At 46.3% G+C, this 17,125-nt stretch overlaps 1 protein-coding gene across 2 annotated transcripts in view; it reads right to left on the minus strand.

Annotated features, from left to right (window-relative positions):
• Positions 1-17,125, minus strand: part of LOC144128606 (testis-expressed protein 10 homolog) — a 61,784-nt gene that overhangs the window by 13,505 nt on the left and 31,154 nt on the right. For both annotated transcript variants that reach the window (XM_077662138.1, XM_077662137.1), the window contains exons 9-13: positions 16,873-17,042; positions 15,755-15,920; positions 9,841-9,911; positions 7,466-7,617; positions 1,571-1,651 (exon numbers count right to left, since the gene is read on the minus strand). In XM_077662138.1, the coding sequence (XP_077518264.1) occupies positions 1,571-1,651; positions 7,466-7,617; positions 9,841-9,911; positions 15,755-15,920; positions 16,873-17,042 (640 nt within the window). The remainder of the gene's footprint in view (positions 1-1,570; positions 1,652-7,465; positions 7,618-9,840; positions 9,912-15,754; positions 15,921-16,872; positions 17,043-17,125) is intronic.

Here is a 17,125-nt window from a genome sequence, read left to right on the forward strand (position 1 = left end):
CCGAAGTCCACATCGATGCAGGCTAACTTGCTGTCTAAAGATGGCGGAGCTGATGTACGCGGATGAGCGAGTCGTGCTCTTGCGGGCGTCGGACTGTACACGGAGTATAGGAAAGGAAAAACGTGAGTCATTCCATTATGTTATTTGGTACGCAAACTAGTGGCTAATTAATCTTCGTGGACGTGCGATTCCTAGCAGTGAATCACGCAGGAGAAAATCGTGCAGTTGAGAGCTTTGCTACAGCAGCGAACGCTGTAGGTCTGTTTACGTGATCCGGCATCGTCAGATGCCGGATCTTAATTAGCACCTTGATTTTAGAGAATACTCGTCGCTGTCGTTGGTTTCCTCGACGGGCGTTAAGACGGCTGGCGTGACGGTTAACAAATGTGTTCTTCTGTTGCTGTATTAGTTACATCAACTCTTTCGCGTGCATTCCTTTTTATCTCTACACTCTGAGAACAAATACACCGGCATGTTGCGAATTGATTTGTCTTTGCAGGATTAAAGATCGCTGCTGTATTTAGGTCTCTCGCTGTCTCCGAGTGCCACGTAGGGCAGATAGCAGGTTTATTGTCACGTATGTGCTTTCCTGTTGCAGTGTATATTAGCCGTATCGCATTTCGCGCATATTGATTACAGTCTTTCGTATTCTTTCTTATGTTTACAGGACCGTCTGAATGAGCACGTTCGAGGAGCATGTACAGTTGAGCATCAATAATAAAAGAATAATCGCATATCTCTTTAGCGTCGTCTTCGGAGAGCGGCCCCGTCTGCTACAAGTAGACTGAACGATAGGCACATCCACCAGTCCGGTTTACGCGCAAAGTCATTGCAGAAGAAATGTGTAAACTTGTTGAAAACACGTTTTTAATTATCGTTATTGCTCACTTTGTGAAAAATAGTAGTACAACTGTTCATAAGCTTTAGTTACATTATTATGCCGCGAGGCGGCGTGAGCAGTAGACAAGTTCCAATACATGGACATGTAGACTGCTTCCTAGACGTCACACTAGACGTCTTGTTAGACGTCTAGAGTATTGGAACGCAGCCTTTATCACCGGTGGGTACCTGGCGGCACTGGAGATCGAACCCCGTACCTCCCGCATGCGAGGTGGATGCTCAACCACTTGGCCACCGCTGTGGTCAAGTAACAAATGTGCTATTAGACAGTAAATGCTACAATTAAGAAAGATGAATAATCAAGGCACCTGACCAGGAAACTCCAAGATAACAATCACTCACTGGAAATGCTATCACATTAACATGTACTTTCTCCCTCTATAAAAAAAGAAGTGCCCAAAAATTGCCAAGTTCCAGCTTTTACTACTTTATATCGGGCTGTTAATTACCAATGTTTTCAGCATGCATAGCAAGCAAACAGTCAACCCAACGACAAATATTGCGCTAAAAAGTCTTTTGTAGAGTCTTCAATGCAACTTCAGTAAAAGTAAGTGGCTTTGATAGCAAGTCCCCCCCATTCTTTGCTACAACAAACGGGCAGTTAAAATGATCCACTAGTCACTTTAGCACCTAGTAATAATGCATCACCCAAGAACCCAAACAAACTCACAAGGTACTGCTGGAAGAACGGGTCAAAAATCTTGGACAGGTTCCAGGATGCTGGGAATGACTCCAAGGACTTGATCACCATCTGTGAAGAGAAAAACCATAATCCACAAAAGATGAAAGAAACAAAGCCATGGAAGACCCAAACTCCACAGTGGCATTTGTAGCATGCACTTAAAATAGCGCAGAGAGCGTCAGCTGGAGAAAGATTCCTGCAAATGTTTCAAGCAGGCCTGTGCGAGAATTTGATAATTTCGAATACCGTATCTACTTGCATATAACCCTCACCAAAATTTGAAAAAAAAAAAAAAACGCGTTTATAAAGTGGGGGTGCAGGTTATCTGCGAATTTTTTCTTTTCGGTGGGGGTCGGCTTCTTAACAATGCACGGCAAACCTCCCCCTGTAGTCCACCATCCTTATCGTCATTGACGCTTGTCAAGCCGATGAGGGGCCAACGAAAGGCATATCCAAATCCACATTCATAGTCTGTTTATTCTTCCCCACGCCGCCCACGCCACTGGCCGCATTTTCTTGAGCCAGCGTTGTTGAGCCTAGTGACAGGCACTGTTTTGTGTACTACACCCCAGTTTTGCACTGTTTGCCTTTGTTTAGGCATCATGAGTTACACCCTCACACAGACGGGACGCGTGTGAAGGCCCGATATTCCACTGTTGTGCCACTGGATCATGGATACGTGGAAAGCGATAGTGGCCGACTTGGTGCGTAAAAGCTTTAAAAAATGTGCCATCAGTAACAGCTTGGATGGTTGCAAGGACGACTACGTCTTTGAGAGTGATGATGAAGCCTCGGATGGCGGCAGCGAGAGCGGCATCATGAGTTACACCCTCACACAGATGGGACGCATGTGAAGGCCCGATATTCCACTGTTGTGCCACTGGATCGTGGATACGTGGAAAGCGACAGTGGCCGACTTGGTGCGTAAAAGCTTTAAAAAATGTGCCATCAGTAACAGCTTGGATGGTTGCAAGGACGACTACGTCTTTGAGAGTGATGATGAAGCCTCGGATGGCGGCAGCGAGAGCGGCGACGATTGTTTGAATAAATGTTCTGAAAGCGAAATGATCACTGAGTGTGCAGTTGTATCTTTCTAGCGCTCATTCTTTTTTTTTTTTTTTTTTCAGGTAAATGTGTGGGTTATGCGGCAAAGTTTTTTTTTCGTTGAGTTCAAAGTTAGGGGTGTGGGCTATACACAGGGGTGGGTTATACTCGAGTAAATATGGTATTCGGCAAAATAGTAAACTTTTTGATTCGATTCGATTCGAATGTTTGGCATTTGAAATCTCGAAGTATTCATCACGAGCGAATAACGCTTCTCGAATTCTTGCTTCATGTAGTTCAGTGTAACTCCTCCAGGATGGCACCGGGGTGCGTGCACAACTAAAGTACTGACTCCGTGCCGAAATGCCTGCGCTTCTGCTCGTATGCCAGAGCCGGTCTGCACATGCTTGGGTCTGCTGCCGCGAGGAGGAAGAAGCGCTGCACCCAGATTTATACCTGCCACTTGACTGTGTCGTGCAAGTTTCTTCACTACTGCCTTTTAAATGATGCTGAGGCTGCGGAAAACGATGCAGTGTTCATGCAAATCGTTGGTTTTTTACATCCTTGCCAAAACGGAGATGCCAGGCTGCCGAGCGTAATAGACGGCGCAGAGCCGCCGAGATAGAGCCCAATGTCTCTTGTTGCTAAACATACAGTGACCACAACAAGCTCAACCAGGAAAACGTACCTCTCGCTATGTATATCCTGACATAGCCGAGCTAAGCCACTGCCATTTATTTTTACATGGAATCAAACCGCTGTTATATTCGTAGCCGCGTTTTACTCGTGCAAACGCAATACTTTCACAAGACGTATATGATATCGAAAGCATGAGCGAAATGTGATAACTCAGAGAAGATAATTATCATACAAAGGATCAGTAATAGCAGGATGGACAGCCGTTTGCGCAAAAGCTTCAAGGACATTAGGTTACCTACGTCGTAATCTGAGTAATTCACCTTCCCACATCCGCAAATTGGCCTATTAGACATTTGTTCGTCCTCAGCTCGAGTATGCATCATCCATTTGGTCCCCACATCCTACATACTTAATCGACATGCTTGAATCAGTCCAGAACCGAGCTGCCCGTTTCATTTCACGTAATTATAGCCATCACTTTAGCGTAACGCAAATGAAACTCGATCATTCCATACAGCCTTTAGTTCTTCGCCGTAATATCGCTCTGTTATCCCTGTTTCACAAATATGTTTATAATGCCACACAATCCACACAACATATCCAGACCGCCTCGAACACGTCTCGTCGTTTAAATAACCACTTAAGTTTTGCGCGCAGGTACGGTACGACACATGCTTTTAACTTTTCCGCACTCCCTACCGCCATTCACTTGTGGAATAATCTGCCTGATCACATTGCTTCCGAGTCAGATCAAGAAAAATTTCATCATCTCCTACACGAGCATTGTTCATAATAGCACTTACAAATAACTTTATCTTGTTTCTTACACTTGGCAATCTGCTTCGAACTTCTTGTGATATTTGTGACGCATTGCTATCTCGCTCCTGTGAATTGCTATTTTATGCTGCGTCGTGTGTTCACTTGTACGACCTGTATATATTATTGCTTTTTTGCGTCTTTTTCCCTGAATATCACTTCAAGAATTGTACTCCCTGATATGTTCATGCTTTGTGTATTTTACTTTCTAGTATTAATGCCTTACGTTAAGTTTTACTCATGTTATTTCCTTAAGTGTACCTTCGTGGCCTTTCATTACTACAGTTGTTCCTGTTTCATGTTTTTATCTTGGTAGTAATGTTGATGAGCTCTGTATTGAGGTGTATCTTTTGTATACCACTTTAGAAGGCTGCTTACTCTGTAACCCCCCTTACACAATGCCCCCATGGGGCCTGTAAGGTATTTTAAATAAATAAATAAATAAATAAATAAATAAATAAATAAATAAATAAATAAATAAATAAATAAATATCGGAGTGCTTCTTTCATAAGCCAACACTTTGTATTTAGGTAGTAAGCAGCCAGAGAGAATCCTCAGAGCCATACCGTCACCAAAGACCCTGATACAGTAAATACTTTTGCTGGTTCGAATGACTTTACTACAGAAGGGTTCTACTGTACAAGAGAAAAATTTAAACGGCACTTTTCTGAGATTGAAGAGCAGCAGCAAAAGATCACTCTCGCAGATTCCAATGCGCAAAATCCAGCAGCGGGCTGCATTACCACGGCGTTCTTAGCGGAGTGTTGTAACGCCTGGCACATGGCCCATTTATTTGCAAAACTGCGTTCCCCATTAAAGTACAGAGGCCCACTGGCTTGAGCCAGCCAGTTACGCTTGCTACTCAGAGGCTTCACAGTGACAGATACAGTCGAACACGGATATATCGAACCCACATATATCGAATTATTGTCTGTATCGAACTCGTCAATTATCCCCTTGAAAATTCTGTGTAAAAGTATAGAAATTCGTACGTTTATATCGAACGATATTTTTTTATCCGCCATTGGATATATAGAACGCCGCGCGATCTCGGCACTCGCTGCACCCACGAGCTACGCGCCTCCCTTGAAAGGCTCGGAAAATGAGAGAGCGAGGGGGAGGGAGGCGCGGACTGTACTCCCGCTGTGCACGCTCTCCGACTTGCGGAACAGCTTTTTTTTTTTCTCTCTCCCAATGTCTCTCATCCTTCCCCCGTGTAACCATAGTGATCGGCTCGGAAAAGGTAGCCAGGAACGAAGGCGCCGGCGGCCTCCTCCTTTTGCCTTTTTTTTTTCTTGTTGCTTTTTCACGAGTTTTGCTCAGCCAACCACAGCTCGTGCCTTTCGTACGTCGCTGTCGCCCTCGGAGGTCGCTGTCGCCTTCGCTGTCGCCATCGCGAGCGCTTTGTTGGCGGAAGCTGCGCACGTGAATTCTTGTGTTTTGTGCGCGTTCTTGTGTTTCGTGTTCAATATTGTTTTGCGTGCGTCTCACGACACGTGTGTGACTGGATCGTGGTGAGCTGACGCGGACGCAATGGCCGCAGCAAGCACAAGCAGCGTCAAGAAGCGCAAGAACCTGGACTTTGCGACAAAGCTGAAAGCCATTCAGCGTGTTGAGGCAGGCGAGAAAAGTGCGACGGTGGCAGACGACTTCGGGATTCCTCGGAGCACTCTAAGCACCTTGTTAAAAAACAAGGCGGACATAAAGTCGAAAGCGGCGGAGCAACGAACATCGGGAGCTTGTCGTGTGCGCGCTCCTGCCCACGAGAAAGTTGAAAAGGCTCTCTATGCGTGGTTTTTAGAGGTGCGGGCTAAGAACATTCCGGTGGATGGCCCAATGCTAATGGCTAAAGCCAAATGGTTTGCCGCTGCACTCGGTGATGACAACTTCGCCGACAACACAGGGTGGCTGCAGAGGTTTAAGAACCGCCATAAAATAGTTGGCAAAACCATTTCTGGGGAAAGCGGAGCCGTCATCAGCCAGGATATCCAGCAGTGGATTTCGAAGGAATGGCCGGAAATTTGCGCGAAGTTTTCACCCGCGCAAATCTTCAACGCCGACGAGACCGGGTTGTTTTGGCAGATGCTGCCCAGCAAGACGCTCGACGTCCGCGGCAGCACGTGTCACGGGGGCAAGATGAGCAAAGTCCGCGTGAGCGTTCTGCTCGCTGCCAACATGGATGGCTCTCAAAAGCTCCAGCCCTTTGTGATCGGCAAAGCAAGGGCACCGCGCTGCTTCAAAAACTGTAAGCAGCTCCCCGTTCGCTACGCCTTCAATAAGAAGGCGTGGATGACGCGTCAGCTGTTTACAGAATGGCTGCAAGCGTGGGACGCTGAACTGGGCAAGTCGGGGCGTCACGCTTGCCTTCTCGTCGATAATTGCTCGGCCCATCACACCACCTGCGAGCTCGAAAACATCGCCCTCAAGTTTCTGCCGGCGAACACGACAGCGAAGTTGCAGCCGCTCGACCAGGGCATCATTAAGTCGTTCAAAGTCGGCTACAGGAGGCGACTCATTGATAGGCTTTTGAAGAACCTCCGCATGGGCACCAAGCTTAAGGTTGACCTGCTGGGGGCCATTCAAATGATGACGGGCGCCTGGAGAGACGTGAAGCAGGATACCGTGGCCAACTGCTTCCGGAAGGCAGGCCTCGTGACGGCCAAACTTCCCGAAACCTGCGAAGACGGCGACGGCGACAACGAGCGCATGGACGACGCGTTTCGCGAGTTGTTGTCCCTTTTCCCGGCTGCCGTTCCAACCGAAGTGTCTGCTGACGATTTTGTGAACGTTGACAGCAATGTTCAGGCTGTTGCGAGCCTCGCCGACGAGGACATTGTAGCTGCAGTCGCAGGGACCCAGGCCGACAGCTCGAGTGGTGACGAAGATCCTGCGGACGAGGGGACGACTACACGCTCGTACTCCACCGCAGAAGTGGCGGCCGCGTTCAGCTTGATTCGCCGTTGTTGCGGCGACATGGAAGGAACCGGGCTTTCGCACCTGAACAGCCTCGATAAGATCGAGGTTGGAGTCTTTAATTTCATTTGCAAGGCGAAGAAGCAGACGAACATAAGCGATTTTTTTTCACGCAAATAAAGCATTACGTTGCGTCGTGTGTGCGGAAATAGTTGTCATTCTTGAATGCTCCGATCGGTAGGTCATCGTCCGCCACAGGTAAAGTCTCTGGGCCTGTATTTTTTTATATCGAATTTTTAATATATCGAATTAATTCGCGATCCCCTTAGAGTTCGATATATCCGTGTTCGACTGTACACACTGCTGAAACTCAAGGAGTGTGGCTAGAAGTGCTTTCACACTAACACACTGCACAACCCCTGCTCTGGCCAATCCCGGCACCTTCCCCTGACGACCACAAACGCACATACCTCAACCACCGCGAGGTGGCTGGGAAGAACGTCCCAGTCAATGGGCACCACGGGAATCTGGCCCACTTCGGGCAGCAGCTCCTTCAGCTCCAGCCAGGAAGAGTCATCAACCCAGACAGCTTTCAACTGGTTGCTCTTGCTGCGTGACATTCCTGCACAGTTTGACACCGCGGGCACAAACTGGTGAGAAGCAAAGATGCAAAGAGAATGCGGCCGCCACAGTCAGCTGCTCCCATTGGGGTGCGAGCAAAACATGCTATTCGGGTGGTGTTTCACACATTTTACACACAGCCAATGGAGATCAAAAGCAAAAAAACGGCACTCAACGCGGCCGGTCACACTCACATGCAGCCCGACTGACTAGCAGCAAGCTGAACTGCAAACGGACCCAAAGTTTCGGATTCTGGTGCGAAGCATGCCTCGGAGATTACCAGAAAAGTCTGTTCTCATGCTACCTACCACTCGCCCGAGGAAGCGACAGTCAGTGCAAACATGCAATTCAAATTTTCTTTAGTGGAATCGGATTGCATATGAATCGATCACTCTTTTTTTTTATATACATGGAGCCCCATGCACCCTGCCGGGAACGATCACTGGCTCGAGCACGTATTACTTGCAGCCCAAAACTACCCTGCAAATAGATTTTTCCGTGTGTAGGTCAACTCCCCTAATTTCCGATTGGTTTGGATTCTTGCACGGTTGTCTTTGTCTCACGTGATTGGCCGGCACACCTGCTGTCATCGTACACAGGCCAATCACACGAACCAAAGCCAACTGTTTGGGGAAAGCCAACCACATGAGAATCTAGACTCTGGTCATTTTTGGAAAAAGAAGTCGAGTTATACATGGCACTACATGGCACTATTATTCGCACGGGAAATGGAAATTTTCTAATCAGACGACCCTAATACAGTACAGACAGCACTAAGCCTCAAAAACATATCTTGGAAGAGCCCACCAGTAATGTACATTGACCTGTGGCATTATGTGCATATGATCGACTTTCACAGAGCTACACTGATCAATTTGGTTCATTCAGGTTTAACATTCTTATCAAAACACCTCTATTAAACATCTATTTTGGAGTAATGCATTCACTTAAACAACCTATAAATGGGTACTCTACACGTATATGAAAATGGGAGTTTTTACAACCTAATATATATACCTTTTTTATAGCACTTCCCTTTTCATTTCATTCTCTCTACTCTCAATACAAATGATATATTTGTCTTTTTTTTAAGTGTTTGCCAATTCTGCACTACACTTTGCTGAATAATGTGTCAGACATGGGCATCTGCCTAGCTTATAGAAATCAGACAGCAGAAGTAAAAGTATTATAGTCACTGACCAAGTCAAAGTGAAAACAATTTGATGTTTCGGAACCCGTACGGGTTCCTTGTTCAAATTGAGGCTAAAATGGGCAAGCGGTCGAAACTTAAATACGCAGAATGTGACGTAATGATTGTATGTACAACGGGCGCATCGTCCCTTCCTTCCGGTTCATAGTATCAGGCGTCGTTTGGATAAATGATGACTCAAGCAAAAGATGTGTCGTCAGGTTCCGCTCTTTGGATATAAATGCAACGTTGTCCCAGTTGATATCATGTGTTTTCTCGTGCGTGTGCTTGGCAATCGCATTGGAAGCCACTTTGTGGTTTTCGACATCACGCTGATGCATGATATCGACTGGGACAACGCTGCAATTCTATCCAAAGAGCAGACCCGACGACACGCCTTTTGCTTGAGTCATAATTCATCCAAACGGACACCTGATACTATGAACGGAAGGAGGGATGATGCCACCCGTGTACATACAATGATAACATCATATTCTGCGTGTTTAAGTTTTGACCGCTTGCCATTTTAGCCTCATTGAGAACAAGGAATCAGTACGGGTTCCGAAATGTCAAATAGTTTTTACTTTGACTTCGTCAATGACTGTAATACTTCTACTTCTACTAATGCCTGACCAGACGAACGTTTGTCGAACCCTTGACTAAATCAAACAGCAGTTGCGCATGAAATCAGCAGTATAAAAGTTAAGGCAGAAAAGAATATTAAACAAGCGAGCAGCGTGTGTCATGCTCGCACTGTGTTTCCTCCCTGAAAAGGGGACTGTCACTGTACACACACTGCCTTTCCCCTCGGGCTTCAGGCTTTTCACAACTTTCGGAACGAATCAAACTGACTCTGGTCTGAAATGCACCGACTTATGAACAACCTGTTAAGTTCCATCACTGTCGAATATCTGGGAGTGAAGAGGCAAGAGGCACGCAAGAAGGAAAATTCTTTAAAGGTAGTCAGTGCAAACATGCAGGTCTCCACATCTTCCTTCCAGTTTCAAAACAGCTTTCTCTCGCTGTAGTGCTCACCTGTTGCAACACACAGAAGAAAGCTGCTGTAGGCAGCAACGTACAGGATGCCACACTTGGCTTCGTCTAACCTGTTCGGAGTGGGCAACATGAAAGAGAACAGTGGAGTGTGACATGAAACTTCAACAGCATCAGAGCGGAGACAGTGGATGACAAGGCTATGAACATGGTCACCTCTGCAATCGTCCAACATGTTGTGTGCGCTTAACCCCCATAAACCATAAACCAAACCATATCAGATTTGACTGCATCATCGAGATCTGCTGTAATTGGAGGCTGGTTCTGCCTATTAGTATGTTCATGTGCATAATGAACACTTTTCTGCCCTGAGCACCCCCATATTAGCAAAAATTTTCTTCTTTTCAAAAAAGTAAGTGCATTCATTATATGAGTTAATGAGATGAAATACACACACACAAAAGAAATAACACCACAATAATAATTTCAGCTTCCCTGTCTGGAACAGAAATCTTACAAGACATTTACAAGACATTTATTCGAAGTTGGTCAGTGCTGCCTGCGTCATCCTAGGGCAAGTTCAAACTCAGAGAAGAGTCATGACGGTGGAGATAAATTCAGATGCGAATAAGTAGTCCATTAGTAGCAAGCTTAAAGGAGTAGAGACGCACCAAATTTTAGTTCCATGTGCTGTCTTGACCCGCCACGGTGGCTCAGTGGTTGGGGCACTCGGCTACTGACCCGGAGTTCCTAGGTTCGAACCTAACCACGGAGGCTGAGTTTTGATGGAGGCGAAACGCTAAGGCGCCGGTGTGCTGTGCGATGTTAGTGCACGTTAAAGATCCCTAGGTGGTCGAAATTATTCTAAAGCCCTCCACTACGGCACCTCTTTCTTCCTTTGTTCTTTCACTCCCTCCTTTATCTTTTCCCTCACGGTGCTGTGCAAAGTTCAGGTGTCTGCCAATACAGAAGCCGACGGGTAATTCGGACTCCAATATTTCGAACTTGTAGGATATTTCAGACCTCAATCAGGCACCGTCAGTCACCCCATAGAAGTGCATACTTATTCGCGACAGATACTTTGGACTTCAAATTCCGAAAGTTCGATTTTTCGGACTAATTTCAGTCGCCTGCGGGTGAAAATCGGCCATGTTATCGGCTTTTCGCCGGCGCAAGAGACGCCATCTTGGATTGAGGTAGATTTACGCTGCAGTTAAATTGGCTTGACATACTTTCGGTACCTCATTTTTGCCAGTAGAGGTCCGTGCGATCTCTGACACTTCGAGGTGGCAGTCGGATTGTCATCGCCGTCAACTTGCTTTTGTTGCGGGCAGTTATCGATTGTCCCATATGTTGAAAATTGGTTGTTGGGGGAAGGAAATTGCGCAGTAGCTTTCTCGCATCTCGGTGGACACCCGTACCGGGCATTAAGGGAAGGGATAAAGGAGGGACTGAGAGAAGAAAGGGAGAAAGTGGTGCCGTAGGGGAGGGCTCGGGAATAATTTCAACCACCTGGGGATCTTTAACGTGCACTCACATCGCACAGCCCACGAGCTCCTTTGCGTTTCGCCTCCATCGAAACGCGGCCACCACGGTTGGGCTCGAACCCAGGTACTCCGTATAAGTAGCCAAGCACCCTAACCACTGAGACACCGCAGCAGACCTCATACGTTCGCCATTCGCCGTTTCGTCTCTTGGGTTTCTCTGACCGCGTCGACCGAGTGGCGCTCAGTCTTCACGAAGTTACATCAGCTCGCTGTTTTGTGATTGCGTCCGGCGGTTCCACTGCTTTGAACGAAAAGTGCCTTGTCTTTGCGTGTGTTTGACGATCGGTGTGGTGCACACTTGTGTTGTGGACAACATGGCCCCGCCGGTGAAGCCGGGTCCGTCAAAGAAGCGTGGGCAGTATTCAACTAAATGCCGTGACCTTACTGTCTAGCGTGTACAGTGAAAGCACTACTTAGGCTCAAATACAGGCGCAAATCGTCGCCAGCAAGAGAAATTTTCCGCAATGTAAAATCAGTGACATTTTTAAGCCGATTTCATCTCAGTGAAGTGGTTGTTTTGTACTTCGTAGATTTTTCGGACTGTTCGATTATTCGGACCATTTTTCGGGTCCCTTCAAGTCCGAAAAATAGGTCGGCGACTGTATGTGAGACAGATACTGCGCCATTTCCTTTCCCCCCCAAATTTTCATTTTCATGTGCTGTCTTTGGAATGATGCTCAATGCATTAAAAATATGGAGAGCCACTTGGATTGTGCCTACAAGTGCTAAATACTTTGTAATAGAATTTTTTTGTCATGCTGTGTCAGTTTTGGCTTCAATGGCCGAATGATGGCTGTGATGTAACAGATGATTTTAAGTCATGTGAGGCATAAAAAAAAAAATCAGAATAGTCACTGCTTTCTTGATTTTAATTCATGCCAACTCTTACACAAGCCTACCCAAGAGTTGTAATCACAAAAAATGAACAAGCAGTGATTATATTAAGTTTTGCATGACTCACGGCACCTCAAATCATCTGTTATGTCACAGTCGTTTTTCGGCCATTGGAACAGAAACAAAAATGGTGCGAGGAAAAAATTCAGTATAAATTATTCAGCTGGCCTACGTGAATTCCACATTGTGACCCATGTATACGATTTAGTTGCACACCATTTCAAAGAAAAAAATGCTTTAAAAAATTTGGTGTTCCTACTCCTTTAATGGGTCATAAGGTGATGAAATCTTCCACAGTGAATTCAAGCCTTAAAAGCAATGACAGATAACGTGCGGGGGAGGTAATACACGTGCAACTGCAGGAAATGCAGTATTTGGGTAACCTCCTAATGCCGTTGAAAATATGTACCAGGAAGGCTAGAACCAAGCTAATTTTGTCTAGACGCAGCGTCGCAAGAAATTATTTAGTGACCCAAAGAAGGCATGGTGCACCACTTTTGAAAAGGGACACCGTGCGCAACCACGTATAATTTTTGTTCTCGGTAAAGATCAATTATTTGGCTCCTTGTGCATATGCTGAGGTCTGTTCAGTAGCGAAAGATGTGGTTCTCACTGAAAAAAATTTGTTTAAGCATGGAGCAAATTTTTTTCCCGCCATCCAATTCAAACTCGTAATGCCAAGATTGAAACGGACTTGATGATCGCCGGATGGCAGTGGATGGTGTTCCATATGTTGTAGTTTAGGTAGGGCTGGGAAACTTCCTATACACATCATTGTCCTGTCAATCCAGACGTCAGGGGCCAATTCTTCCCTTAGCAGCTGGAGGAAAACTAACTGAAGCATCGTATTGCTGTCATGGCAGCAATATCGAGCAGAAAAAACTTTGAACCACTGCCAGCACAAATGAATGAGCTTCGTTTCCAGATGCCTGAGACTATTTGGCCATTGTCTCAGCCTTTGGCTCTGCATGCATTTGTAGGAATTAATCATTTTTAAATACAATTTCTCCTCCAGCTACCAGGTGCACTGCAGTAGTTTAAACAGAAACTAACCAGCGTTTCCTTCCCCTGTCCTAGCTACAGAGATCTGCATGAAAAATCAGTCTTGACAGCATTGCAGTTGGCTTATGAGAATGGCCAGTGGCAGTAGTAGTACCTGTGATTTCATTTCCTGGTCTGTTTGAGGTTATGAAAGCTCAGTTTTCTCTGAGAATAGTCCCTCTATCAGTACACCATGTTAATCTATACCTGTAGGCCAACCTCATTTTGTTGTCAGTGCCTGTTTAACGTCTCAAAGCGACTCAGGCTATGAGGGGCGCCGTAGAGAAGGGCACTGGAAATTTCGACCACCTCTGGTTCTCTAACGTGCACTGACATTGCACAGCACACGGGCCTCTACAATTTCGCCTCCATCGAAATTCGACTGCCGACACTGCGATTGCCAGTCGCATAGTACGCACTGCTTGCAGTGCACAATGGCATGTGGCCGTAAATACAGTAAAACTTCACTGATGTGTTCCAGGTTCATATGCTCAAAATAGTGGGCAAGAAAAATTTCCCATAGAAGTATACTATTTTTTCCTGGTTAAGACCAACCCGAATAACATTTCTCGGCTAATGCATTAAAAATTTCGCCCAATACGTTTAGCGACTAACCTCACATGCGGAAACATGTGAGCAGGCTGAACCCGGGTGCAAGCAACATGAAGAGCTGGCATGCAGCAGCAGTCATTGACCGTTATTACTCCTCTGCAGTGTCTAGGTGGAAAGATGCAAATCTCAAAGAAAAAAAAAAAGAGCATTAACCGATATCTGAAGCTGAGAGGTTGCTCGGGAAGAGCCACCTGGGTTGCACAAGCCCCGCTGATGGCCCCACCTGCCACCACAGGGCAGTGGCGCACCGCTGCACCACAGCGCCAGAAAAGTTACGAGGACTCCCAAGAATCCATAAATGTACAACAGAGAATGACCAATCCCACACATAAGGGCATTTGCCCACTATCATTATCCGAACAACTTCTACCCTTGAACAATGGATCCAAACACCGGAACGGAAGTGAAAACTGAAGTGCTAGTGCACCTAATCTGCATTTGGCTCAACTACGCAAATCTACCGTCATTTTTTTTTTTTTTCGGGACCCCATCAGATTCCTATCATGAGATTCTAGCGCAAGTCAGCAAGGTGGGCAAATACAATATAAATTGGTTACAACACACCTTCACAGTGCCCAAGAATTCAGCCCACTGCAGAAAAGTCTACAAGACCCAAATACCACTGTAAAAACCGGAATATAGGTCGAACTTTTTTTCAAAAAACCATGGCGCAAAGTCCAGCCCCGTCTTATATACCGATCATTGGTGGAAAAACTACGGAAGTCTTGCAACAATGGGCGCTCAAGTCAACACCCTCCATCACCATCGCCATTGGCAGCAGCGTGGCGTGGCGGCATTGTCTCACCTCCATTTTGCGTTTCCGTTATTGCAGAGCTATCTTGGTTAAAGGCTGCTTTTCCACATTTTGTTTCAGAATGAGCGGAAGCCGACGGCAATTCACCGTTGCCTTCAAGAAAAATGAGACTAAGTACGCGGAAGCTCACAGCAACCTGGCGGCACAGCGCGAATTTGGAGTATCCGAAAAGAGCATACAGTACTGGCGGAGGCAGAAGCTGCGTATTACAACTTGCAGCAATCAGAAGAAAACATCATTTCGTGGGCGGACCGCAGCGTATCCAGAATTGGAAGGAAAGGTTGCGCTGCGTGCAAGATCGCTGCCTGTGACTGCCGAATGTATCCGCGTGAAAGCCGTAGAGATCGCGCGTGCCTCTAGACCCACGAGGGAGCAACTCAAGGGCTCACCATCCTGGGTGCGGCGATTCATGAAGAGGAAGGGCTTTTCTCTACGGCACCGTACTTCTGTTTGCCAGAAACAAACACGTGGGTCGATGGGCGCGCGATGCTGGTAAAAAGTTAAAAAACTGGCTGAGTGTACGTACATACGAGCAGCATTTAAATGAAAATAAATACCGTCCCCATTGTGCAACTTGTCGAGTCGCATTTGTTTCAAGGTAAGGGTATCTTTCGGTATTTTTTCCATTGAAAAAGATTTTTTTCATTTTTAGAACTGGCTAGCTTGGGGGGGGGGGGGGGGGGGGGGGGGGGGCGGGTCGACCTATATTCCAGTCTGACCTATAGTCCGGTTTTTACAATACTATTAGGGCGGACTTGATTTATAACCCTAGATGAGTCTGACATGATCAGAGTGACCTACAAGCCACACACAGCTACAGACAGACAAAGAGTTGGTTTATTCAATCACGACACCTATGAAAGACGCTGGCAAGCTTCATCTGAGCTGTGAGACTGACAACTTTTTGATATATTTGAGTCTCCATTATTAGAGCGATCCGAGACAAGTCAAGGTCAAGCATACCATGTACTGCTGCGTATAAGCCCACTAATTTTACTTTTTTTTTCTCTTAAACAGACACCGAAGAAAGAGGCCACAGTGTGCTGACCTCTCCTTGAGCAGCTGGAGCAGGTAGAGCAGGACGGTTGTGGGCAGTGGGGTGAGTGTGGCTGCGTACAGGGCCTCGAAGTGCTCCTTCTCTAGCATGGGCAGCCGGCAGATAAGCTCCACCAAGGTGCGCTGGTCTTCCTCTTGCGCCATCTGTGGCAACAGCTCTGAAAAAGAAAGAGGAAACACTTATCTTTCTAGTTGTATGTCAAGACAGAATCATAAAAATGAGAGGTGGCAGTCGTAATAAAAGTGAGCGCATTGGGAACAGGTTGCAAAAATTGCAGCCTTCCAAAATGAAACCCAAATAAAGGGGACCAAGCAAGCGCCGGCAGTGACATGTAGACAAGAATACAAACTATTCAGCCCTGTAGCTCAAGCATTCCAGCAGCTAACTGCCGCCCATAGAAACAGCAGCGAGTGAGCACGCAATACAAGCGTGTACTGTAAGCAATGTGAATACTGACTGCACGAACATACTGCACTGTACATGAATGCACTGTACACTGCACTGCACATGAATTTTTCTCATTTTTGTCACTACCATTATCACTGTGACTACCATTACTATCCCTAGCACTGTCACTATCAGCAACTGTCATTATCACTATCTACCACTATTTTTACTGTCTATTTACTACCATTACACATATGTTGCTTATCAACTGTTGCTTAATAAACTTTTACATTTTATTTGACTATCAAAAGTTGTATGGTAGTCAAATAAAATGTAAAAGTTTGATTGACAGTTCATGTGGACACTTTTGTGGATAACTTCCGTCTACAAGTTCTGTTCACGCCACTCATGAGCCAAGAAAGGCTTACACCTTAATATCTAGCATTGCAACGTAAGGGCACACCTCACACCCTGCACCACATGCATAAACAAGCTGAATGAACTGGTACAGCATTTCCCAGCTCACTTTATATATGCATGTCCGCAAAACAATCCCAATTCTTTCTCAGACCTAACTGGTCAAACTAGCACAACGCTTGTTCCCCTGCCCTCTGGGTTCATCGATTGCCTTCCCAGCTGCTGGAGTGAGCCTGATTTATTCACGAGAACTGCTGCCTTAAAAAATGGCATGCCCAGCTAAGCCAAGTGGATTTACAGCCTACCTATGCACAACTGTGCATGCCGCTGGAGACTGTTGAGGAGTGTTGGCAGCCGCAGCCGTGCCAACTTGCCGAGGAAGCGGAACGAGACTCCCGCATGGGTGCTCCGGCCACCACCTTCGATCAGGGCCCGCTTGGGTAGTAGGGTAAGGAACCGATCCACAATAGGGCGCCTGCACAAGGGTCCAAGCAGGATCCGAAAAGAAGAGGACTCACTCCTAGGCAGGTATTCTGCAAGTGACCCTATGAGGACATG

The sequence above is a fragment of the Amblyomma americanum genome, chromosome 4, assembly GCF_052857255.1.
Source record: "Amblyomma americanum isolate KBUSLIRL-KWMA chromosome 4, ASM5285725v1, whole genome shotgun sequence".
NCBI lineage: Eukaryota > Metazoa > Arthropoda > Arachnida > Ixodida > Ixodidae > Amblyomma > Amblyomma americanum.